Here is a 27,154-nt window from a genome sequence, read left to right on the forward strand (position 1 = left end):
TAATCTGATTGTAGTTCCAAAGCCTTACATCGTTATAACTGCGCATGCGGTATGTAGAATGCGTCATGGGGACTGTAGTTTTTGCGTGTTGGTGATGTACTCTGGGAAATATTGTATAATAAGGTGAAGCGTGCACAAATGCACGCAGTAGTTTGCTTAAATCTCTGACGTACGAACTTGGGAGGTGCTATGTAAATGAACTACAGAACTAACACATTGCAGTTATTATTATTATTTATTTCTTAGCAGACGCCCTTATCCAGGGCGACTTACAATTGTTACAAGATATCACATTATACATTATTTCACATACAATTAAAAATAATACATACATTTATACAGTTGGGTTTTTACTGGAGCAATCTAGGTAAAGTACCTTGCTCAAGGGTACAACAGCAGTGTCCCCCACTGGGGATTGAACCCACGACCCTCCGGTCAAGAGTCCAGAGCCCTAACCACTACTCCACACTGCTGCAGTTATGAAGTACCGGTATTATCAGTTGATGTAACTATCTACTATTCCTTTCTATTTAAACCTTCAGGCATCCTGGTATTTTCTATGTATCCAGTTATTTTCATTTATTCTTCGGTATTATTATTATTATTATTATTATTATTATTATTATTATTATTATTATTATTATTATTATTATTATTATTATTTATTTGTTAGCAGACGCCGTTCACCACAACCGTGATGCACGCCTGCGTATCGGGTGCTACAGAAGTGACTCTCGGTGTGTTGTTATGCTGCTTTCCGTATACTGTACATAAATATTTTCACTTGTAATAATTACCATGAAAATAAATGACTACAGTCCTCGTGAAAATATATGTTCATAATAATTTATAGTAAAGCTGTACAGTATTTTGTATTGTTTTCACTGCAGCTAAAGTAGCTCCGGACAACTGCGGTTGAATTTAAGCCCTGCCTAGTCACCAGAGACACGTAACTGTGACCAGTGTTGTCTTGTCATGTTTTGAATTACTAATAAAATGTAAAAAAAAAAAAAGTCACCGTCGCTGCCTCGGGGCCCCTTGCAATTGCATGGGTTACATGTCCCTAACGCCGCCCTTGACAGCATTTATAAAAGAAAACAGAATCACCACCTGTCAAACTTAAGAAATAAAAAGGAAATGAAGCTCAACACTTTACAAAAAAAACGCATACAATATGAATGACCTACAATTTGTAGTTTTACATGAAATAAAATTAGATAAGTGTTGGAACGACCTACCAGGACAGTTCAGTCCCTGACCACCTCCGGCGCCTCCTGAAGACACACCTGTTCAGAAAGCATCTGTAAACCGCACTACTCTCCACTATACTGGACTATATATATGGCACCCAATTGTACCAATTGTACTCGCGCTTACTTATAATTTACTGTATTCTTTATTCTGCTCTTTCTTGAATATGATCTTATTGTACTTTCATAACTGCTCTTATCTGTATTATGTCATGACATTCTGCAATGTGATATTTTACACTGTCATAACTTGTAATGTGATATTTTATAATGTGGTACTTTGTACTGTGATATTTTGTAACAACTGTAACATTTAGAGTAAAAACACCCTCCCTCCCCCCACTGTTGCTCTTACCTAATATACAAAGAACATGTGGCTGTGTTTTGGGAAGACATGGAAAGTGTGACATCAACAGAAGAGGAGGAGGAAGAGGAGGAAGAGGAGATTCATACTGTAGCTGTATATAAGTTTGAATATACGTTTCCATTTGACTTGAACTTCTTAAAGGGGATTTAGATAGTCTTCTAAAAATAAAGTCCTTCTGTCATCTTTACCGTGCCTATTTAAACACAGATAGATAATCACAGTATGTGTTTATACGTATTTGTATGTGCGTTTGTGTGGGTGTACTTTTTATCTGTATATACATTTTGTGAGTAAACAGTCAATAATATTACTAGACCACAGCTTTACAGCATCTGATTATGCAGCAAAAGATCTGACCGGTACATCTTGTAGCTCATATAGGGAATCAGCAAAACAAAGCACTAAAAATAAAATCATCAACAGTCAATGCGAACATCGTTTCCTGAATTCATTGTATATGCCAGGTTTCAGATCGATCTTCTAAGTCAATGCATAACACATTTTATAGTGCTATATAATCACAGTATTTTGTACACTTCGAGTAAAAAAAAAAATACAATCTTAGATAGAAAACATTTTTTTTATGTTATACAATTCGCGGTGTCCATGGAAACATAAGTCCGGAAACGAAATGCCCTCAGAGAAGAAATGTTTTACTCGACATACATACGTAACGAATTGTGGACATTGCCGCTGTTTTACTGGAAGAAAATACAATTTTGAATACTATTCTAACTATAAGTGAAATACATCGGTTTTACAGTGTGTCTCCATTTTTTCTAAGCTGTAAACAAAGTTATTGGCCGTGTCATGTGATTTGTTTCCACGTACTTCCTGAAAACGTGTTTGTCCTCAGAAACAAACAGGCAGTGAAGTTCAATCCCTCCTCTTACAATTTACGTTCAACTATTGGATAATGGAACTAAACCCTTTCTTGTGGAGCGCCACAAAATTCGCCAGTTCGTACAGTTATTGATAAACGTATTTGTTAATTCATCTAATTAATTAATTAATTAATTAATTAATTAATTAATTAATTAATTAATTAATTAATTAATTAATCAATCAATTTATTAATACGAAAGGACTTTAGTGTGAAGCGTTTGCTGGACGAATTGACAAACGGATTGACAAATTAATGGCTGGATAGTTTTGGCACATGTGGTGCGCCATACTTTATATGCTGATCATTACATGTGGCGGATTACAAATGAAAACATAATTTGGCATGTTTATTGCTGTGTCTCGATACATAATCCATGGGTCGTGGATCGGATCGTTTTATAAAAGATCGCGATGCATCGATATTTTGATGAATCGTTACACCCCTAGTATACACAAGTAATACAATTAATTTTAAATTTACATTAAAACCCACTAAGAAAGACATTTTATAAAAGTGTGTTTTTAGTCTTGACTTAAAAACTGTAATGGTCCCAGCTTCCCTGACAAACGAAGGCAGAGCATTCCATAATTGAGGAGCTCTACAAGAAAAAGCCATACCTCCCATGTTGCTTTTGTTAACCCTAGGAATAACCAGCAGCCCCACATCCTGTGATCTAAGAGTGAAGTTTGGAAGATACGGGGTCAGTAACTCCTGCGAATAATTAGGTGCTAATCCATTCAGGGCCTTGTAAGATAACAGCAAAATCTTAAAATCAATTCTATACTGCACAGGGAGCCAGTGTAAAGAGGCCACAACAGGGGTACAGTCGCCACAGGGTTATTTCGGGTAGCCATTTCCAAATCAGCTGTTTTCACCTTGTTACCTTGCCATTCACATAGATTTCAATAAAAAAGGCAGCACTTTACTGTAGTAAAAAAGCTTGACAGATCGACCAGTCAGCTGTTTGCACCTTACTGACCGATTACCTCTGTACTGTACCTTGACAGATCGATCAGTCCACTGTTTGCACCTTACTGACCGATTACCTCTGTACTGTACCTTGACAGATCGATCAGTCCACTGTTTGCACCTTACTGACCGATTACCTCTGTACTGTACCTTGACAGATCGATCAGTCCACTGTTTGCACCTTACTGACCGATTACCTCTGTACTGTACCTTGACAGATCGATCAGTCCGCTGTTTGCACCTCGTTACTGACCGATTACCTCTGTACTGTACCTTGACAGATCGACCAGTCAGCTGTTTGCACCTCGTTACTGACCGATTACCTCTGTACTGTACCTTGACAGATCGATCAGTCCGCTGTTTGCACCTTACTGATCGATTACCTCTGTACTGTACCTTGCCTCTTTAATTCCTGTATGCAGTGTAAGGTTTAGTTATAGTTGAAAAAACAGTGCTGACTGCAACAGTCAGTGTAAATAAAATGTCTCTGTTAGATGCGGTGCGCTTGCCAAGGCATGCCTGGAACTCTGTTAGTCAGCAAACAATGCAACAGTGCATAAAAAAGCTGGGGACAATGTGGGAATGGACCTGATTATGGACTGGGGAAGGGGATGGGAGTACTCTGTAAATATTGTGTGTTTGTAAATTGTGTTATTCTTGTTCAGATCTGTTAGCGGTCTCTGCCTGCCTTGATGCTTGTGTGACTAGAGCTGAAAGACTAGCTGTGTGTGAGTGCTTCACTGAGGGGGGTGGGAGCAGGTCTGACACGAGCAGTCAGAGATAGGAAGTGTTGGACCAATGAGTGAGGAAGGGTGAGGGACTTGGGTGTGTGTGAGGAGATGACAGTTTGAAAGAGAGAAGCTGGATCTGGCGGCGGGAGAATTGAGGGAGAGAGTTAAGAGAGGTTGATTTTGTGAGTGAGAGGAGAATGAGAGCCATTGTTCTCTAAAAGCTAAAAAAATAACAAGTACAGCAGTTTTCTGTTGCTTTGAACCACAACTGTTGTCTGTCTCATTATATCCTGGAAACCCCGCAGCTCAGGTCTACAATATGTAAATAAATCGTGTTCGCCTGCAGGGCGTATCAACTTCAGCCTGTGTCTCGATCTCATGCCTGTCACTCAGCAGCGAATGCACGCACCCACACGACAGACGACTAATCTGTCACAAGCATTAATACCCTGTATTTTTCTAAACAAAGGGTTTAGGGGAGATCCTTAATAAAAGATGAATCTCAAAACAATAATAATATAGTATAGTAATTGTTACAGCTGTGTATAATGGTATTTAAAACAGGATTCATTTATCCGCCCTCACTCGGGTCCCATCGCAGACAGATACGTGATGGGTTAATGTACTTTTTATTACATTCATAGGACTTATCTTTTTTATTAGTGTAATGAGTGTCTTACTAAAGTTTTTTGAACCGCATACACGCTTGTTTGTTTTGATTACTGTACTGGTGATTGGGGGACATTCTGAATGTCAGGTTATTATGTGGGTGTTTATACGGTACATCGCTTACATTTATGTCGTGAATCACGTTAACACAAACAGGCCCGTTCTAAGCAGTGGTGAGTGTAATATGTTCACTTTTCCTGGTTTAAAGCCCGGGACAGACAGGCACAACGCGGCACACAGGGCATTTTGCCGCCTGTATTGCTGCCATTGCTTTCATATGGTGTTGGACAGATCAGCACAGGACGATACTGCTAGTCCCACAGTGCCGCTGAGTCCCACTGTGCTTTCAAGAAGATTCAGTAGGATGAAATGGTTTACAGTATCAGAGGCAGCACTTAGATGTAGAAGAACTGATGGAAGCCGGAGTCAGAGCTTATCAGCAGATCATTCACAACTCTGACAAGGGCCGTCTCGGTGCTATGTGCAGCATGAAAACCAGACTGAAACTTCTCCAATATACCATTAAGAGTTAGAAATGTTTGTAATTGAATTGCTAAATTCCTATATAACTAAGTGGTAATGAATGGACACAACAAATTGCAACTGACTGCTGTGCCAGGCTGTGAGGTACGGCACAACTTGTTTACAACTACAGGAGTGCATTCGTGTGATAGACTGCAGTCTGTACACAGGGACAGCGAGCGCATGCTTTTATAATATAAACAGACATGTCTGCTGGTAAATCATTTATCAATTCAAAAAGGCAAGCAGCTGGTACAAACATGCAGACCCAAAGCGCTGGTTTAATTCTTTGGACACAAGTTTACAAAAATACCATTTAAACAAGCAATTACAATGTGATAGTCCTTGATGGCAGTGGAATGCATATGTAACAACACATACTACACAGGTCCATTCCTTACACTGAACTCAGTGCTTTGGAAATTAGGAAAGGATGAAATAATAATAAACAGGTACATTCATTCCTTACATTGCTTTGGAAATTAGGAAAGGCTGAAATAATAATAAACTTAAAGACATTAAAAATCTAAGATGCACTGAGTTTACCCTCACTTGGATGCCAGTACTCTCAAGTTGTAGTTCCATTGAGCCAGGTTGATCCATTTAGAGGAAGTAATATCACACTGTTAAAGTTGAAAAGCATTGCAGCACAAACTAAAAAGCAATGTCTGTAAATTGCTTGTTAGTACAGTTAAATAAGATACATGTGTGTCAATGCAGGGCACCTGCTGGCTGGATAGGGTCATTGCACATTTACTGCAGCACACACATGTGCACTTCAGGATAGTTTTAGTTTGGAAAGGATAGATAGAAAGAAGCAGTTTGCACCGTTTCATTTCAACACGGAATGTTGCATTAAGTTACCATTTAAATAACTGAGATGCCTATATCCTAGTGGACTAAAATTATCCTGTGTGAATCCCAGCTGGTACAGATTACAAGGCTTTTGCTTCATCTGGATGCTGTGCCACTTGCATTGTTATTATTTGTTTCTTAGCAGACACCCTTATCCAGAGCGATTTACAATTGTTTCAAGATATCACATTATTTGTACATACAATCACCCATTTATACACTTGGGTTTTTATTAGAGCAATCTAGGTAAAGTACCTTACTCAAGGGTACAGCAGCAGTGTCCCCCACCTGGGATTGAACCCACAACCCTCCAGTCCAGACTTCAGAACCCTAACCACTACTCCACACTGCTGCATGCGGAAGGTGATTAATCCATGGATGATACAGCATTAGTTGCTTCTACTTCAGAATGGTGAAAGAAGAATAAAATCAAGGTTCTGGAATGGCCTAGTCAAAGTCCCAATCTAAATCTGATTGAGAATCTTTGGTATGAGCTGAAGAAGGCTGTGCACAAGAGAAGTCCTCGGAATTTGAATGAACTGGAACAATTTTGCGTTGAAGAATGGTCAAAAATCACTAAAGAATCATGCCAAAAGCTCATTGACAAATATCCTAATCATTTAAAAGAGGTTATTATTGCTAAAGGTGCCTCAACTAGCTATTAATTTAATTATCATTGTCAGGGTATGAATACTTTTGAATTAGCATTTTTGGAGTTTTGCAAAAAAATTGCTGGAATAAATAATTGTATTGGAATGTTTCTATCTGCTCCTGGATTTATGGAGCAGATAGAAACATTCCATTTGAACACTGGCCACAGAGTGTGTTGAAGAATAAAATCTAGATATGACAACCTTACAAAACGGTCCTCATTAAACTAAATACTGTATTCCTGTGAGCAAATGTGTGTTCAGTAATGGTTGTCACTTTTTAAATTCCATCAGCGGACTTCCAAGATAATGTGAAGCAAGTCTTGTGTTTTCTCAGATGGCACACACACCATGGTCTCTTCCAGTGATTCCACCTCTGTTACAGCAACCCACCCTGGAGCAGGAGACAGGAGGATATTACAATGTGCTGTAGAAATAGAAGGGCTTAGAGATCCTCTGTTACAGGACACCCTGGAGCAGGAGACAGGAGGATATTACAGTGTGCTGTAGAAATAGAAGGGCTTAGAGATCCTCTGTTACAGGACACCCTGGAGCAGGAGACAGGAGGATATTTCAGTGTGCTGTAGAAATAGAAGGGCTTAGAGATCCTCTGTTACAGGACACCCTGGAGCAGGAGACAGGAGGATATTACAGTGTACTGTAGAAATAGAAGGGCTTAGAGATCCTCTGTTACAGGACACCCTGGAGCAGGAGACAGGAGGATATTTCAGTGTGCTGTAGAAATAGAAGGGCTTAGAGATCCTTTGTTACAGGACACCCTGGAGCAGGAGACAGGAGGATATTACAGTGTGCTGTAGAAATAGAAGGGCTTAGAGATCCTCTGTTACAGGACACCCTGGAGCAGGGACAGGAGGATATTACAGTGTGCTGTAGAAATAGAAGGTCTTAGAGATCCTCTGTATTCATTGGGCTCAAACTTAACCAAAAGCTATAAAACAATAGAAATAAAATAGAAATAAATACATGAACACCACGTGACCCGGTTAGGCCTGTGCAGTGAGCCAGGTTGAACTTACTATTACTTCAGACCCAGCTTCCAGGGAGATTCCTTGGTCCTTTAGGTTTGGAAAAACGACTGCCAAACCCTGTAATGAAAAGAAATAACATTGGGACAGTTTCCATGGAAAAAGAAAAAGAAGTCTCACCTTTTTCTCACTCTATTTTGGTTGTACTTTCAGGTTGTGTGAGATTCCAAGTAGTTTTCTTTTAGCCAGAGAAATTCTCCCTGCAAGCGGTGACATCTAGTGGTCAACCCATTACACTGCAGGGAACAAAGCTCTTATTCTCAAACTAACATGCTGATGCTGCAGCACTTCACAGTAATCATATCGGTCGCTTGTAAGAATCAAATCATCCAGGACGGATATGATTCTTGTAAATGGAGTGCACTGTATTATATATGGAGAGTTGCAATCTCCCATAGAGCTTGGTGAAGCTTACAATCTTATTACTGCCATGTAAGTGCATGGAAAAATGTGCTGTCACTGCCGTGACCTATAATGGCAGTGATGTCATCACCCTGTCAGAATTCTGAACAATTCTGAAAGAATAAATGGCACTCAAGATTTGTAGCTGTCAGTGAGACTGAGGTGGATAGTTTTATTCAAGAACAAGAAAACAAAGGCACACAAAGGAAAACATTATGTGACCTAAGTTCAGAGACTATCTAAGAAGCGTTTCTGAGGAAAATATTTGTATAATCTATATGTACGTATTATTATTCAATGTTTAAGGGGGGACATTACCTTTGAGCATACTGCAGTACTCCACAGCTGGCCTTTGCAAAAGTTCACGTAACGCGGAAGCTGTGCTGTTAAAGAGCACAGCGAGTCCACCCATCAGTGTAAAGCCTAGGACTAGGACTGAGCGGCGTAGCACTGCTTGCAGGGAGCGAAGCCTAGGACACACCTGAGTGATGAGGCACCGCTTGCAGGGAGCGAAGCCTAGGACACACCTGAGCGGAGCGGCACCGCTTGCAGGGAGCGAAGCCTAGGACACACCTGAGCGATGAGGCACCGCTTGCAGGGAGCGAAGCCTAGGACACACCTGAGCGGCCAGTTACCAATTGCAGGGAGTGAAGCCTAGGACACACCTGAGTGGCACGGCACCGCTTGCATGGAGCGAAGCCTAGGACACACCTGAGCGGAGCAGCACCGCTTGCAGGGAGCGAAGCCTAGGACACACCTGAGCAGTGAGGCACCGCTTGCAGGGAGCGAAGCCTAGGACACACCTGAGCGGCGAGGCACCGCTTGCAGGGAGCGAAGCAGGGTGGCGTGCCGCAATACCGCTTTGCTGGTGGACACACATCAATGTTGTGAAGTGCCAATAAAAAAAGAAAGACTGCCCACCACCTCCCAGCACTGTACAATAACCCCAAAAATGTACATCATTCTTGAACTTTTACTGCTTGAACCCAGAGTGAACGACCATGTCCATCTCCAGAAATTTTTATCAGGATCTAACGTTATAAGTTCCCATATCAGAACACCACTCAGAAATATTGGCCTTTTATTTACCTAAGGATATTTATGTAAAATATTATATTTATTTTGGGATACAATGTGAAAGCCTTTTTCTACAAAGAAACAGCTATTATATATCCGGCACCACACTTAACAAGACTGGACTGTGGTACTGTATCTGTAGTTTTACATTGTATAGAAGCTGCTATTAAGGAAAAAAGGGATCACATTATTTGCAATTGTATACACAATAATCAGTCTGCTGGCAACTGGTTAATTACTTGACGTGTATATCTAACAAATGATACAGGATGTCAAGTAACTGGATTAATGCGGGGTGTAAGCGGTTAGTATTTGTTCTGGATCATTCAATAGACCCATAACCAACGTCCTTGAAATTCTTATTTTTATAATCAGGTAGCTTGGGATGCTGAGAAACTTCAACTATCAGTAGCTCCTCCATGTTGATGGATATTCGAGTTCATCACAACATGACGTATCCCACACAATGGACCTGATTGTCTAGACCCAGATTTGCCGCTGCGGGAAAATGTTTGTGCAGCAAAATATCGCTCGCCGTTCTAAAATTCTGCCGCTGTGACACTTTTCCGCAACGTCATTTTTTCGTCAATGTGTGTTCACTCTAATTGAAATAAAATGTGAGAGAAATGCCGCTCCTGCCGCTCCCCACTAGCGGTGTCGCGCCGCTCCTGTGTGTCCTAGGCTGTCTTCCAACCCTGCGAAACAGTAAGCTTTTTGTGCTGAGTGGTGCTGCTGGGATCAATAAGCTACTAACAACCAAACGAGCAAGATGGGAAATTTTGCATTAAGTGCAGAGCTTCTCTGCTCCCCTCAGGTCTGACTCTCTGAATCTGCATGCGATTGAGCTCACCTTCTCCCCCTGCCCCACCCCCTGTGAGTGTTTACTGATTGGATTGAATCTGTGCAGCAGTCTTCAAAGTTTTTCAAGTTAAGAGCGTTATGCTGGAATTACAAATACTGTATTGACCGAGCTACAAATGCAATGCCTTCTGATGTTTGGCAATTATTTTCTAAAGTAAGATGACAAGAAAGTAAAGTAAAGAAAGTAATGTTTGGAATACTCCGGTACAAACCTGCGTGGCCATTTAATTAGATGGCACCCTACAAAACATCAAATAAAACCCGCATTTATTCATCTGAACTACCCCGGAGTAAAAATGAAGAAAAACAACCAAGATCGTTCCTAACGTTGTATCTCTGGTCAGAAGTACATAAGAACATAAGAACATAAGAAAGTTTACAAACGAGAGGAGGCCATTCGGCCCATCTTGCTCGTTTGGTTGTTAGTAGCTTATTGATCCCCAAATCTCATCAAGCAGCTTCTTGAAGGATCCCAGGGTGTCAGCTTCAACAACATTACTGGGAAGTTGGTTCCAGACCCTCACAATTCTCTGTGTAAAAAAGTGCCTCCTATTTTCTGTTCTGAATGCCCCTTTATCTAATCTCCATTTGTGACCCCTGGTCCTTGTTTCTTTTTTCAGGTCAAAAAAGTCCCCTGGGTCGACATTGTCAATACCTTTTAGGATTTTGAATGCTTGAATCAGATCACCACGTGGTCTTCTTTGTTCAAGACTGAATAGATTAAATTCTTAAACCTGTCTGCATACGACATGCCTTTTAAACCCGGGATAATTCTGATAATGCTGATCCCTGGAGCCAGCATTACACTTCAGCCATTAACACCAGACAGAAGGATATCTACATCATCATATGGAAGGAAACGTAAATGGATGGAGACACATATGGATCACATTAGTTTACTGTAAAGCTACGTCTTAGTTGGTGCTTATCTTGGCGAGAGCCGAGTTCAAATCAGCATGAAGTTTTAACATCTACTCTCGTGTAATGGAAATCATAATCTGGTTGCTCTTCTTTGCACTCTTTCTAGAGCAGCAATATCCTTTTTGTAACGAGGTGACCAGAACTGAACACAATATTCTAGGTGAGGTCTTACTAATACATTGTAAAGTTTTAACATTACTTCCCTTGATTTAAACACTTCTCACAATATATCCGAGCATCATGTTGGCCTTTTTTTTATATCTTCCCCACATTGTCTAGATGAAGACATTTCCGAGTCAACATAAACTCCTAGGTCTTTTTCATAGTTCCCTTCTTCTATTTCAGTATCTCCTATATGATATTTATAATACACATTTTTATTGTCTATGTGCAGTATCTTACACGTTTCTCTGTTAAATGTCATTTAGCATGTGTCTGCCCAGTTCTGAATGCTGTCTAGATCATTTTGAATGACCTTTGCTGCTGCAACAGTGTTTGCCACTCCTCCTATTTTTGTGTCGTCTGAAAATTTAACAAGTTTGCTTACTATACCAGAATCTAAATCATTGATGTAGATCAGGAATAGCAGAGGACCTAATACTGATCCCTGTGGTACACCACTGGTTACCTCACTCCATTTTGAGGTTTCTCCTCTAATCAGTACTTTCTGTTTTCTACATGTTAACCACCCCCTAATCCATGTGCATGCATTGTAAAGTTTTAACATTACTTCCCTTGTGTAACAGTGCTGGCTGTGGCAGGACCGGAGTGATATGTGCCATTGACTACACCTGGAAGCTGCTAAACAACGGGGTAAGGGTACACCTATCAGCAGTGCTTAATTTTAAATCGGGAGGTCCCGGAACACATAGTGAGCGCGAGATGGGGGGTGTTCCGGGGGTGTTCCGGGGGGCTCTGAGGTACACGTTTTTTTTTTTTGTTAAATCTTGGACAACTTAATCTTAAATTGGTTAAGGTCGTCCAAGATTAGTGCTAACCAGGGCCTGTGAAACCAGCCCTATATGTACCGACATGCACATAAGCATTTAGTGCTGCAGTTCATTTGAACGTTCACATGTTTTTGGGTTATTGAATAGCAGAAGGTCTAATAAGTCTTGACACCAGTTTTCTAAGGGATTTCCCCATGCTTTAAATACTCACTAGTCATGCTTCAGTACCTTACCTCACACTGATTTCCCTTGCATGGCTTCTCTACAGTAAACCTTTATAAAGACAGTGCAGTTGTATGAACTGTTGAACACAACCCTTTACCCTTTCAGCCAGTTCAAGTGAAAGTTGTCATAGTTTATAGTACATACCCAAGCTAAACCTGGAGCTTGTGTGGTTTGAGGGAGCAGATTCGACTGCATTTGCTGCTGAAGTTGCATTCTTTGCTGAGGAAAAAAAAGAATTAATTTAATTAAATTAAAGCTACAGTAGATACTTTCGCCTGCTATTGAAAAAACATTTATAAGACAAACTTACTCTTTTTCACATTTTTTAGAAACTTCATGCTCTGTAGAGAGGAAAAGAAACATGGATGAGAATAAGGAATTGCAAAAGCAGGTCTCTCTTCTGACTCTCAGCCACAGGGTCACACCGCTATGGATAGTTCTGAATGCAGAATGCATGCTGCAGGTGTAGCAGCGGGGGGATTGTAGAGCAGGAGAAAACTAACATTTAATCAAAACCTAATGAAGTCTGAAATCAGTGGGCAGTCTGAAAACTGAAGGCAGGATGCATAGAGCACATTTGAGAAGTGACTGGTGTGTTTCATTGTTATTATAAGGTATTGTTAGGGGGTATTGGGGATATCCTAAACTCCTCAGTAACCCATAAGAATCTTGCTTTGGACACTCCCACCTCCCCTGGCTTTGTGACTTAGCTCTAGCATGTGATCACACAGTAGAAGGAAAACAAGCTCTGCTAATTGTGACATCACAGTTCATAACTGCCAATAGAATTGCCTGTAGAAGTAATCAACTAAACAGTGGGTGTGCTAAGTAAGTGATCTGCTCAGAGCAGCTCAGTGAAAGAATCTACTTAACGGTATGTTCAGTTCTGCTCCTCCTGAGCAGCTGACAGCACTACAGAGCAGGTTTCATCAGTGATCAGAGTGAGCGAAAACATTCACTCTGAGCTGCTCAACAATTCACAAGGATCTCAAAGCGCTTCTCACACACACACACACACACACACACATGCATGCACACGCACGCACACACACACACACACACATGCATGCATGCATGCACACACACGCACGCACAATTAACAATTAAACCATTACATTAAAAAGAGTCTAATACAGAATTTCATAAAACAGAAATTAGAAAAGAGATAAACAATGTGGTTTTAATTATAAAACAGCTAGTTTGTAGAAATAGAACAATTAAGAGAGTCTAAAACAAACATTTACTAAAATTAGGATTAAAAAAGACAAAAAGAAAGTGCAGCTTTAATTATAAAATAGGAACACTAAAATAGAAAAGCTATTTTGTAAAAATACGTTTTCAATCTTGACTTAAAAACAGTACGAGTCCCAGCTTCCCTGACTGCAGAAGGCAGAGCATTCCAGAATGGAGGAGCTTCACATGAAAAGGCCCTTCCTCCCATATTTGTATTCACCCTGGCATAACCAGCAGCCCCGCATCCTGTGATCTGAGAGTGAGGGTAGGAGTATACAGGGTCAATAACTCCTGTGAGTAACTGAAATCCATTCAGGGTCTTAGAAGTTAAAAGCCAGTGCAAAGAGGCCAACACAGGGCTATGTTCACTTGTTTTGGTTTTAGTCAGAATTCTAGCAGCAGTGTTCTGAATGAGCTGTAAGCAGGATACCACACGTTTTGGGATACCAGAGAAAAGTGCATTACAGTAATCATTTCTTGATGAAACCAAGGCATGCATCAGTATTTCAGCATCAGATTCAGAAATAATAGGCCTAAATTTAGCAAATTATAAAAGGATTACTTTAGTAACTTCCCTACCCACTGATCCAATAACTGTGATGCCTATGAAAGAGACAATCTTAACATGATATTTGATTCCCAGACTAATATGTTTCTCAGCTGTGTGAGGAAGGTTTAACGTTTTCAAACTTGACATTGGTTCCCCTGCCACACGACAGATTAAATGGCTCAGAAGCAAACTCGAAACACCAATACACACTCTTGTTGGCATAAAATCAATTGTCTTTCTTATTTTGTGCCCCAAAAATCTATATTTGCCTTCCTTTACATGCACTAAAGGCTGAGCAGGGAATAGTTTGTACAGTTTTTCACTTGCAGACGAATCCGACAAATTGGAAACAAAAATGCTGCTGGTAATAATGAAAAGATCGCACTTTAATAAAAGTCAAGTAGACAAATATTTCAGCTTGTGTCTTCTTCAGTGTATTAAGTAAGTCTCCCTTAGAATTGTGATTGAGCATTTTAAATGCATTGAGACAGGCTGTCCGAACTGTACATTGATATGACCAGAGATGTGATGCACCTAACACAATAAGGCGGCTCTCTTATTGTATAAAGGGAAACATTATTAATCATGTTGGGCCTCGTTTTCAAAGCTGTTTCGGGGAGATTTGAAACGCAGCTCATTCATGACTCGTTACCTTAGACCTTGCGAAGCCAGACAGTGACAGTTTTGAACCAGATTTCTCATCTGGCTGGACTGGCACCATGGCTGAGTCGGGGGGTCTGTTAGCTCCAGGTAGTTGTTCACCTAATAGAAAAGATACACAATTAACAAGTAGAGTCAGATGTCATTTTAATGGCTTTTTAAATGTTTAAATGATGCTTGCAATCATCACTGGGCTCTACTCTGTAGATCTGTCACTCCAGTTTTGAGTGATTTCACTGGTTTGTATGGAGGATCCAGACCAGGCTGGCACTGAACATGTGACAGGTAATAACTAAGACAACTAGAAACTCACCGCAGTGCAGTGTGACACATAACTAAAAGATTTTACACATGGTTACTTACCATTCCCTCTGAGAACCCATTCAGATGCTGTGCTGAGAGGGGTAGGTACAGGGGCAACAGAAAGGGGCACTGAAGGAAAAGCATGCAGTTACTAGGAGACTCTGTGAAAGGAATTGCACTGCACTATCTGTAACCTCTGTTACACATCATCATGTACATTGCATTGCACAGTTCTGAAAGCTTCGTCACTGACAGCAGAGACAGGGATCCTCTATATATGCATGTTCAGAATGAGCACCCAAGAGTGCAACGCTGCCCTTTGATGGAGACGGGGTGTAGCTTCTATGGCACCAGGAAAGATTAATCTTCTTTCAAATTCATTTTGTAATATTATTTTGGTATTAAAATAATATAATAATAAAAATGTTTTCATGAACTCACCCAGTTTTGAACATTTCATTTTTAAACTCTGAAAGATAAATTTAACATCTGTAAGTAACTGAAGTTTTCTTTTTGCAAACTGCACAAAAATTGCTGCAACAAAATGAACTGGTTATATACAGCAAGCTGAGCATTGTAAGAACATAAGAAAGATTAAAAAAGAGAGGAGGCCATTCGGCCCATCTTGCTCATTTGGTTGTTAGTAGCTTATTGATCCCAGAATCTCATCAAGCAGCTTCTTGAAGGATCCCAGGGTGTCAGCTTCAACAGCATTACTGGGGAGTTGGTTCCAGACCCTCACAATTCTCTGTGTAAGAAAGTGCCTCCTATTTTCTGTTCTGAATGCCCCTTTATCTCATCTCCATTGGTGATCCTTGGTCCTTGTTTCTTTTTTCAGGTAGAAAGAGTCCCCTGGGTCGACATTGTCAATACTTTTTAGGATTTTGAATGCTTGAATCAGATCACCGCGTAGTCTTCTTTGTTCAAGACTGAATAGATTCAATTCTTTAAGCCTGTCTGCATACGACATGCCTTTTAAACCCGGGATAATTCTGGTTGCTCTTCTTTGCACTCTTTCTAGAGCAGCAATATCCTTTTTGTAACGAGGTGACCAGAACTGAACACAATATTCTAGATGAGGTCTTACTTATGCACTGTAAAGTTTTAACATTGCTTCCCTTGATTTAAATTCAACACTTTTTACAATATATCCGAGCATCTTGTTGGCCTTTTTTATAGCTTCCACACATTGTCTAGATGAAGGGTAGCAATTCAGTATTTAATCCATGTGCATGCATTTCCTTGAATCCCTACTGCGTTCAGTTTGAGAATGAATCTTTTCTGCGGGACTTTGTCAAACGCTTTCTGGAAATCTAAATAAACCATGTCGTATGCTTTGCAATTATCCATCATGTACGAGAGAATAAAGTATTGCTGCACTTAAAATATCCAGCACTATTTTTATGTATTTATTTATTTTAACCAGAACTACACAAAATGTGGCTCATAATGGCTTTCGTCTCTGACACCCACTTCCTCAGAGATTGTTGTAGCGTTTCAGGCATTCTAAATTGGGTAAATACAGTAGCTTGGTGTCTTAAAATATCTCTGCAGGATTTTCCTGCACTGAAAGTTGCAGAGATGCGGTAGCAACTTGGAAAATGTGTGATTTCTGCGATCCCACGCTGAAATTCAAGCCCTGTGATATAATGGCTTCCTTTTCTTTGCTGAAGGTACTGACGATGGCATGCCAAGTAGAAGCAACGTGGTCTTTTGTACAGCCGTGTTTTGTTAAATTGACTTTTAAAAGATTTCTTTGCGGCAGTACAATAACTACAGTTATTTTGTGTCGTCTGCAGATTTAACAAGTTTGCTTACTATACCAGAATCTAAGTCATTAATGTAGATTAGGAATAGCAGAGGACCTAATACTGATCCCTGTGGTATACCACTGGTTACCTCACTCCATCTTGAGGTTTCCATGGGTTTCATTGGTCAGTTACATTTCTTTTGCTCAGTGATTTCATTGGTCAGTTACCTTGCTTCTGCTCATTGATTTCTCTGGTTCTAAAAAGGTCTTTGGTTGAGGATTCCCGCACCATTCCGAAGACATTCCCACTCTTAATGTGTCTGTGGAAGGCTGGGGCTGGAGGGCTGGGCTCAGAGAACCTGGGACAAAGAGGAGGGAGGGTTTGGTCACAGGTTCAGCCAATGTGATGTGCACATCTTTCAGGGTAGCAATTCAGTATTTTTTATGTCTGCTAACTGGGGTTTCAATCAAACATATAATCATACTAGTAAATGTGAGTTTTTTTTCTTTTTCAGAAAGATCCTTGCATATGAGTTAAGTATCTTATGTTGTGAGGCCATGGATGCAATTCTAAAAGCCAAATGTATGAATATTCCTGTTGTCTAATTACCAACAGGCTTAGCATCTCAAAAGTAACAGAGTGGGAATGAAACCAGGTCTTTGTCTACTCACTGGCCAGCACAAATGACTCTGGTGTTCTTTCAGGTAGAGGGGGAGTGGATGGAGGCGGAGACTCTGAGAAAAGAAACAAACAGAAGAAATCTATTGCAGGATGTGACAGAAAGACAATGATTCTTGGTGGTAAATCTCCCTCCCAACCTGTGAGGGCACTAAGTAATGAGAACAGAGTACCTTAGACTGCTTGGCATGAAACTTTGTTCCGAGGGTTAAAAGGAAGTTGGTCATTTAGAAAAGGGGCGGAGCTTCGGTACATTAACTCATCGACCCGGAAGGGAAATGATGAGGCTGCCGTGGATTGGAGGAGCGGCTGCAATCGTTTACCAAGGGGTCATGAGTGACTGTATTAGTAGGGGTCGAAGAGACGTAATCTGTTCCTTCGTTTTGGTTAATAAAAAAGAACCCGGAAGGACCTGTGTTTGGTGTATCTGTATCGTGAGTGTTTGTTTGTTTGTTTTGTCTAATTGTTACTTGTTATTATTAGACAGCTAACACATTCCGGAGCTGTCGCCAGAGGCCAGCACAAATCCGGAACAGCACTGCACTTATATCACAAATAACTGTTTTTGCACCACGAGCACTAATTCACGCACTAACGGACTTGTGTAAGTGTTTTGTGTTTCGTTTGGGAGTACAATAAAGACACACAAACCCATTAAACAACTTTGCACCTGGATTATAATTGTCTGTCTGTTCATTGATCACTTGCACCTGCACACTGTGAACCACTTTGCCACACAGGGCCATTACACAGCCTACCTGCAGCAGTGCACTGCCATCCTACAAGACTCATTACACAGCCTGCCTCAGCAGTGCACTGCCGCCCTACAAGACTCGGTACACTGCTATAGACCAATGCTGTGGTACGACCCTGCAGTATTACTACAATAAACTGCAGTGTCAGGACATGCAGCATGATGATACTAGCTCTCACATAAAATCAATCTGGCTACCTTGCCTCACATGTTTATTAACAGTTATGCTGTCCGGTGCTACTCCACGTGTATTTCACAACATTACCTTGCAGATTAAAGCTGTAGATTAAATACAGATCAGAAGTAACATTTTCAGGAAGTAAACACAGATGCCATGCATTAACAGTGAAAAAATAAAAATATGTTTGCACTTAACTTACCCAGGTTTGAAGTTCTAAATTTTAAACTCTGAAAAATAAAAACATTGACACCATTAAGTACCTTTTCTTTTACATGTTTTCACTGTTCCGGATCTACTGAGTTGAATGAGCAGTCAACACAGTTAACTTGCTTCTGCTCAGTGATTTCATTGGTCAGTTACCTTGCTTCTGCTCAGTGATTTCATTGGTCAGTTACCTTGCTTCTGCTCATTGATTTCATTGGTCAGTTACCTTGCTTCTGCTCAGTGATTTCATTGGTCAGTTACCTTGCTTCTGCTCACTGATTTCATTGGTCAGTTACCTTGCTTCTGCTCACTGATTTCATTGGTCAGTTACCTTGCTTGTGTTCATTGATTTCATTGGTCAGTTACCTTGCTTCTGCTCATTGATTTATCTGGTTCTAAAAAGGTCTTTGGTTGAGGATTCCCGCACCATTCCGAAGACATTCCCACTCTTAACGTGTCTGTGGAAGGCTGGGGCTGGGGGGCTGGGCTCAGAAAACCTGGGACAAAGAGGAGGGAGGGTTTGGTCAGCAGGTTCAACCAATGTGATGTGCGCATCTTGCAGGGTAGCAATTCAGTATTTTTTATGTCTGCTAACTGGGGTTTCAGTCAAACATATGATCATACTAGTAAATGTGAGTTTTTTTTCTTTTTCAGAAAGCTCCTTGCATATGAGTTAAGTATCTTATGTTGTGAGGCCATGGATGCAATTCTAAAAGCCAAATGTATAAATATTCCTGTTGTCTAATTACCAACAGGCTTAGCATCTCAAAAGTAACAGAGTGGGAATGAAACCAGGTCTTTGTCTACTCACTGGCCAGCACAAATGACTCTGGTGTTCTTTCAGGTAGAGGGGGAGTGGATGGAGGCGGAGACTCTGAGAAAAGAAACAAACAGAAGAAATCTATTGCAGGATGTGACAGAAAGACAATGATTCTTGGTGGTAAATCTCCCTCCCAACCTGTGAGGGCACTAAGTAACGAGAACAGAGTACTCTGGACTGCTTGGCCTGACACTTCGTTCCGAGGGTTAAAAGGAAGTTGGTCATTTAGAAAAGGGGCGGAGCTTCGGTACATTAACTCATCGACCCGGAAGGGAAATGATGAGGCTGCCGTGGATTGGAGGAGCGGCTGCAATCGTTTACCAAGGGGTCATGAGTGACTGTATTAGTAGGGGTCGAAGAGACGTAATCTGTTCCTTCGTTTTGGTTAATAAAAAAGAACCCGGAAGGACCTGTGTTTGGTGTATCTGTATCGTGAGTGTTTGTTTGTTTGTTTTGTCTAATTGTTACTTGTTATTATTAGACAGCTAACACATTCCGGAGCTGTCGCCAGAGGCCAGCACAAATCCGGAACAGCACTGCACTTATATCACAAATAACTGTTTTTGCACCACGAGCACTAATTCACGCACTAACGGACTTGTGTAAGTGTTTTGTGTTTCGTTTGGGAGTACAATAAAGACACTGGACATACAAACCCATTAAACAACTTTGCACTTGGATTATAATTGTCTGTTCATTGATCACTTGCACCTGCACACTGTGAACCACTTTGCCACACAGGGCCATTACACAGCCTACCTGCAGCAGTGCACTGCCACACTACAAGAGTCATTACATAGCCTGCCTCAGCAGTGCACTGCCATCCTACAAGACTCATTACACAGCCTGCCTGCAGCAAGGCAATGCCATCCTACAAGACTCATTACACAGCCTGCCTCAGCAGTGCACTGCCGCCCTACAAGACTCGGTACACTGCTATAGACCAATGCTGTGGCACGACCCTGCAGTATTACTACAATAAACTGCAGTGTCAGGACATGCAGCATGATGATACTAGCTCTCTCATAAAATCAATCTGGCTACCTTGCCTCACATGTTTATTAACAGTTATGCTGTCCGGTGCTACTCCATGTGTATTTCACAACATTACCTTGCAGATTAAAGCTGTAGATTAAATACAGATCAGAAGTAACATTTTCAGGAAGTAAACACAGATGCCATGCATTAACAGTGAAAAAATAAAAATAGGTTTGCACTTAACTTACCCAGGTTTGAAGTTCTAAATTTTAAACTCTGAAAAATAAAAACATTGACACCATTAAGTACCTTTTCTTTTACATGTTTTCACTGTTCCGGATCTACTGAGTTGAATGAGCAGTCAACACAGTTAACTTGCTTCTGCTCATTGATATCATTGGTCAGTTACCTTGCTTGTGTTCATTGATTTCATTGGTCAGTTACCTTGCTTGTGTTCATTGATTTCATTGGTCAGTTACCTTGCTTCTGCTCAGTGATTTCATTGGTCAGTTACCTTGCTTCTGCTCATTGATTTCATTGGTCAGTTACCTTGCTTCTGCTCAGTGATTTCATTGGTCAGTTACCTTGCTTCTGCTCACTGATTTCATTGGTCAGTTACCTTGCTTCTGCTCATTGATTTCATTGGTCAGTTACCTTGCTTCTGCACATTGATTTCATTGGTCAGTTACCTTGCTTGTGTTCATTGATTTCATTGGTCAGTTACCTTGCTTCTGCACATTGATTTCATTGGTCAGTTACCTTGCTTCTGCTCAGTGATTTCATTGGTCAGTTACCTTGCTTCTGCTCATTGATTTCTCTGGTTCTAAAAAGGTCTTTGGTTGAGGATTCCCGCACCATTCCGAAGACATTCCCACTCTTAACGTGTCTGTGGAAGGCTGGGGCTGGGGGGCTGGGCTCAGAAAACCTGGGACAAAGAGGAGGGAGGGTTTGGTCAACAGGTTCAGCCAATGTGATGTGCACATTTTGCAGGGTAGCAATTCAGTTTTCCTGTTTTCATGGGAGTTATATATCAGAATCAATATTTAATAGTTATTTGGTTGCATGCAGCCATGAGCTATTTCAAGTAGTAGTCTTATTTGGATTACATTGTCACAGCATAAACTTTGCAATTTTACAATATAGTAATTAAAGAAATGTAAATGAAACTTAAGCTCGCTACACACCAGAAGCGATGCGATAGAACCTATACCTTTGATAAGTATCTGTCACGCCACAGGCGACACAAGAAGCGATGCGGGAGTGATGCAAAATAAATAGGATTGACCAATCAGAGACAGCTTTAATGCATAGTGTGCACCAAGGCGAAGCAGTATCCAAAATGACAGAGGAATAAATAATACTTGCTGGAGAGATGAAAGGTAATATATGGGAGTCTATTTTTAAGAACTGGATAAGCCTGGTATGTATGATTTATTGCTGGTATGTATGGTTTATGTTGAAATACAGTCAGAGGGATATTCATGTTGACGAATATAGTCTTCAATATATGTCTTGATCATAGTTTTGTCCATAGCAATTTTTATATCGTTTTCAAATCTATCAGATTGTGTGTGTGTGTGTGTTATTTCAGGTGTGTGTGGTCATGTCACTGCGTAAGTATCTTGTCGGCCGATGAAAAATCTGGTGTGTAGCAGCCTGTACACTGCAAAATCAAAAGTGCCCTTTAAAAGGCAAAAAATAGCAGTTATTTATTTAATTGAATATTTTTTCTAACAGTGCCTTATTGTTTCATTCTTTCCTCTGCTTATTACCGGGCTCAGCAGCTCAGAGTACTCACTCTCTTTGCTGGTGAGCACAAATGACTTCAGAGTTCTTTCACGGAGTGGAGGAGTGTGAGAGTCTGTGAAAAGAAACATTCATATGAACCTTTTTAAGAGAGATCACTTCAGAGAGATTATTTCAGATAGATCATTCAGTGCACTGACCTGGGGTTAAGATAGAGTTGTAATGACTCAGTCAGGGACTCCACAAGTCACAATCTTTGGTGACTTGACTCGACTCAAATCATTGTCATCAAATGACTCGACTCGAGTCCCTACTCAAAAGACTTTACTCGACTCGAGTCCCTGCAAGAAAAGACTCGACTTGACTCGAGGCCCTGCTCAAAAGACTCAACTCGACTCGAGGCCCTGCAAGAAAAGACTCGACTCGAGTCCCTGCAAGAAAAGACTCGACTCGAGTCCCTGCAAGAAAAGACTCGACTCGACTCGAGGCCCTGCAAGAAAAGACTCAAATCAACTCGAGGCCCTGCAAGAAAAGACTTGACTCGACTCGAGGCCCTGCAAGAAAAGACTCGACTCGACTCGAGGCCCTGCAAGAAAAGACTCGACTCGAGTCCCTGCAAGAAAAGACTCGACTCGAGTCCCTGCAAGAAAAGACTCGAATCAACTCGAGGCCCTGCAAGAAAAGACTCGACTCGACTTGAGTCCCTGCAAGAAAAGACTTGAATCAACTCGAGGCCCTGCAAGAAAAGACTCGACTCGACTCGAGGCCCTGCAAGAAAAGACTCGACTCGAGTCCCTGCAAGAAAAGACTCGACTCGAGTCCCTGCAAGAAAAGACTCGAATCAACTCGAGGCCCTGCAAGAAAAGACTCGACTCGACTCGAGTCCCTGCAAGAAAAGACTCGACTCGAGTCCCTGCAAGAAAAGACTCGACTCGAGGCCCTGCAAGAAAAGACTCGACTCGAGTCCCTGCAAGAAAAGACTCGACTCGAGGCCCTGCAAGAAAAGACTCGACTCGAGTCCCTGCAAGAAAAGACTCGAATCAACTCGAGGCCCTGCAAGAAAAGACTCGACTCGACTCGAGTCCCTGCAAGAAAAGACTTGAATCAACTCGAGGCCCTGCAAGAAAAGACTCGACTCGACTCGAGGCCCTGCAAGAAAAGACTCGACTCGAGTCCCTGCAAGAAAAGACTCGACTCAAGTCCCGGCCCAAAAGACTCCACTTGACTCGAGTCATAGTCTTTATGATAAAATAAATTACACAATCAATTTCGTTTTCAGTAACCGCAACCCTTCTTGTGATGTATACAAGCCCGGCCTCTTTATGAGTGAGAGGAACACGTGACAACATAGAGACAGAGAGAAGAGCGTTAGCAGCATGGAAGGGAAATCTAGAGTACCTGTGCTCATCGAGTTCGCAAAAACTATGGAGTCGACAGGGAGAGAGATAAGCAGTCTGCATCCTGCCAGCACTGAGAAATGCCAAACAAAAATAAACTGTGTCTAAAATAACTTAATTCGTTTTTGATCTTTTTTGTTATTTCTTATCAAGTATCAATAAGAAATTACTTACTTGGTGGGTCAATCAATAGATTTTTACTTAAGTAAGCTTAAAAACTTAAATGCAGCAGAAAGCCTATAAATTTAAATATTTAACCTAATAATGCACTGTACAAGAAATGAACACATAAACAACCCTCTGGAGCTTTAATAATTGTATTTATTTTTTTACATTCTTGTAGCCTTCTACAACCACTGGCACACGGTACAGATGATCAATGAAATTTAAGAAGTGGTCTGTGGATTCTGTCATAGTGGGTGAACAGATCAATTATCACACCGGTAAAAAAAAAAAAAGTGTTTGTTTGCACAGCTGATTTTGAGCTGGATCATATATGTGTGAGTATGCAATGGTTTATTGATTTTGAGCTGGATCATATATGTGCGAGTATGCAATGGTTTTAAACTCTGATTTCATCTCAGTTGCATTACTTGGACTGTTTTCCTTTGTAGCTGCTGTTTTAAGGCCTAGAAGCAAGATCTATATATCAAATATCAAATTAAATGCCACAAAATGTCCTTTAATATGGTTAAGGATTCTGAAAAAAACTATAAGGGAGTTTCACTGTTGAGAAAAAGTGAAACACTCAGGCTGCCATCAGTAAAATTGTAAATAAATGAATTATTTTGTTTTGTAGTATCCATTATTGTACATTCAACCCAATAACAAAATCTGCTTATAAATAGGCCAAGGAACCGTGAATTCACTGAAATGGAGACAAAACACAAGGCAGAAACTGTGGACCTTTAATGGTGAACATCAGTGGGGCAAGTATGAGCACATTATTGTGATCTCAATGTTGTATTGTTAATTGAAATGTCCTTTTCTTTTTACTTGTAGATTGCTAATCTCCTGTAAAATGAATCTGATTAAATCAAAGCGTCTCGAACTGTCAGAACTAATGACTCGAATTGACTCGAGCCAGATAGGTGACTCGACTCCAGCAAAAGACTTGATTCGACTCAAGTCTTACCTCCCTGTGATTTGATTACAACACTGTGTTAAGACAGAACAGGGTGGAACTGGGTGTGAACCTGATTCACACCACAGTCAACATCACAGCATTTCTACACTAGCAATATCAATGCTGTATGTAATATGTCACACTGTAGTTTAAATATGTTATTAGAGACAATACTGAAATGGAAAACAGCTTGTTACAATACAATTACAATGACACACTCAAATCTTCACACCATGTTATACTTATCATTGTTACAATACAATTACAATGACACACTCAAATCTTCACACCATGTTATACTTATCTGTATGTCTTTGTTCATTGCACTGTATATATGTTACAGTAAAGTCAGAATCTGGTAAATCCTAAGTTTTACTGGTAACTGTCAACATTTATGAAGTAAGGTTATAAGAGTAAGACCCCATCCATCACTACTTACCATTGTCCCTGGGAACCTCAATAAACTCCTCTGTGCGTATAGGAACAGGAAGCTGGGCAGCAGAGGCAGGCTCTGAGGAAACAAACATGAACTTAAACCCGGAAAGAACATGCAGTAAATATACATGACATACTTATTATTTTATTATTTTGATTTATTGATTTATTTATTTATTGCATTTCTATAGTGCATATTATACAAAAGTATCGCAAAGCACTATACAGTACACAGCCAAAAAAAAGAACAAACCACAATACATTAGCATAGCATGTCACACATACAACTGCCACAATCAGACTATTTAAATAACAGATTTAAATAACAGTATACACGTAATAATAATACAAAAGCATTCATTTTAAAGTTACATTAAAACCCACTAAGATAAGAAAGCCATTTTATAAAAGTGCATTTTTAGTCTTGACTTGAAAACTGTAACGGTCCCAGCTTCCCTGACAAACGAAGGCAGAGCATTCCATAATTTAGGAGCGCTACAAGAAAAAGCCCTACCTCCTGTGTTGCTTTTGTTGACCCTAGGAATAACCAGTAGCCCCGCATCCTGTGATCTCAGAGTGCGGTTTGGAAGATGTGGGGTCAGTAACTCATGCAAATAACTAGGTGCTAATCCATTCAGGGCCTTGTAAGTTAACAGCAAAATCTTAAAATCAATTCTATACTGCACAGGGAGCCAGTGTAAAAAGGCCAAAACAGGGTAATATGTTCACTTTTTCTGGGTTTAGTCAGAATTTTAGCGGTGGTATTCTGAACAAGCTGCAAGCGGGATACCACGTGTTTTGGGACACCAGAAAAAAGTGCATTGCAATATCAATTCTAAATGAAACAAAGGCATGCATTAGTCTCTCTGCATCGGATACAGAAATAATTGGTCTAAGTTTGGCTATAGTTCTGAAATGGTATAAAGATAATTTAGTAACTTCCCTAATATGAGTCTCAAATGCTAGATAATGATCAAAGATGATCCCCAAACTCTTAATTTCTAGTTTAAATTTTGATGAGAGACTGCAAGGGTCAAGCTCATGTAATCCCACATTTCCTTTTAGTTGGTTCTGTGATTCCACTGGCATGACCTCTGTTTTATCTGAATTCAACATTAAAAAATTCTGTGACATCCAATTGTCTGTAAGGCAAGTAACTAATCACACCCTGGCAGAAGATTTCCCTGGCTTTAGGGACAAATATAGCCGGGTATCACCTTTTCTTGCTCTTGTTTGTTTTGTTTATCTTTATTTATACTGAATAAGAAAGCTTTCACTCAGCTTACACTGTGTGTTGCCTAACATTTGTCAACCCCCCATTGTGTGCTGAGTGTCCATTAGGCAGCTGTAACAATCAGCCTGTGTGTTTGAATGCGTGCTTACCACACTGGCTGGGCAACACAAAGGACTCTGGAGTTCTCTCTGGCAGGGGTGGTGGAGTTTCTTCACCAGCGTGGTTATCTGAAGCGGCTAAAACTAAGAAAGAAGACATGGTGAAGAAGTGTGTACAGTGACTATGAAAGCAAAGCGCAGAACCCTACGTGGCACACCTTGACAAAAAGCATGGCAGTGCAGGAGGGCCTGGCACAGTGGTAAAGGTTCATGGTGAAGCATATTGAAATGAAACTGGTGCAAGGCCTCAGTAGAGATCACTAGTGTCCAGCAGTTTTAATAGAAGAACAGCTTAGTGCTCCCTATTTACCCATTGCTTTAAAAAGCTGGTAAATGACAACATTGCTGTTATAGCAAAGTTGCACATTCTTTAAGGAAAGGCAATTCCAAGAGTGTCACATTGTGTGAAACATCAAAATTATATAAAAAAAGGGGGAAGTAAAATTAAGAAGAATGTATTAATAGAAGCAGTCAGTTTCTCACAGGAATCTGAGTCAGGGTATTCATGTCTTGTTTGTGTATAAGAAGTCCATTTAAGAAGACCTGCAAAAAGATTCAATATATA

General features: G+C 40.5%; 1 protein-coding gene across 6 annotated transcripts in view; it reads right to left on the bottom strand.

Moving 5' to 3' along the window:
• Positions 1-5,655: 5,655 nt before the first annotated feature.
• LOC131702784 (tyrosine-protein phosphatase non-receptor type 22-like) overlaps positions 5,656-27,154 on the bottom strand; it is a 39,168-nt gene continuing 17,669 nt past the window's right edge. The window contains exons 14-32 of one of the 6 annotated variants that reach the window (XR_009309538.1): positions 27,073-27,132; positions 26,581-26,673; positions 25,202-25,273; positions 22,292-22,354; positions 21,288-21,418; positions 20,742-20,769; positions 19,507-19,569; positions 19,062-19,192; positions 18,691-18,718; positions 17,550-17,612; positions 17,106-17,236; positions 15,569-15,596; positions 15,188-15,256; positions 14,817-14,926; positions 12,692-12,722; positions 12,526-12,600; positions 7,937-8,005; positions 7,059-7,293; positions 5,656-7,020 (exon numbers count right to left, since the gene is read on the bottom strand). Coding sequence is in view for 4 of the 6 variants with exons in the window: in XM_059005002.1 (XP_058860985.1) it covers positions 7,944-8,005; positions 12,526-12,600; positions 12,692-12,722; positions 14,817-14,926; positions 15,188-15,256; positions 15,569-15,596; positions 17,106-17,236; positions 17,550-17,612; positions 18,691-18,718; positions 19,062-19,192; positions 19,507-19,569; positions 20,742-20,769; positions 21,288-21,418; positions 22,292-22,354; positions 25,202-25,273; positions 26,581-26,673; positions 27,073-27,132 (1,238 nt within the window). In the remaining 2 variants the exon portion in view is untranslated. Of the gene's footprint in view, positions 7,294-7,936; positions 8,006-12,525; positions 12,601-12,691; positions 12,723-14,816; positions 14,927-15,187; positions 15,257-15,568; positions 15,597-17,105; positions 17,237-17,549; positions 17,613-18,690; positions 18,719-19,061; positions 19,193-19,506; positions 19,570-20,741; positions 20,770-21,287; positions 21,419-22,291; positions 22,355-25,201; positions 25,274-26,580; positions 26,674-27,072; positions 27,133-27,154 lie in introns of those variants that run through there. The other 5 variants (XM_059005002.1, XM_059005004.1, XM_059005005.1 and 2 more) reach the window with 5 other exon arrangements.

This window comes from Acipenser ruthenus, chromosome 30 (genome assembly GCF_902713425.1).
Source record: "Acipenser ruthenus chromosome 30, fAciRut3.2 maternal haplotype, whole genome shotgun sequence".
NCBI classification, from domain to species: Eukaryota; Metazoa; Chordata; class Actinopteri; order Acipenseriformes; family Acipenseridae; genus Acipenser; species Acipenser ruthenus.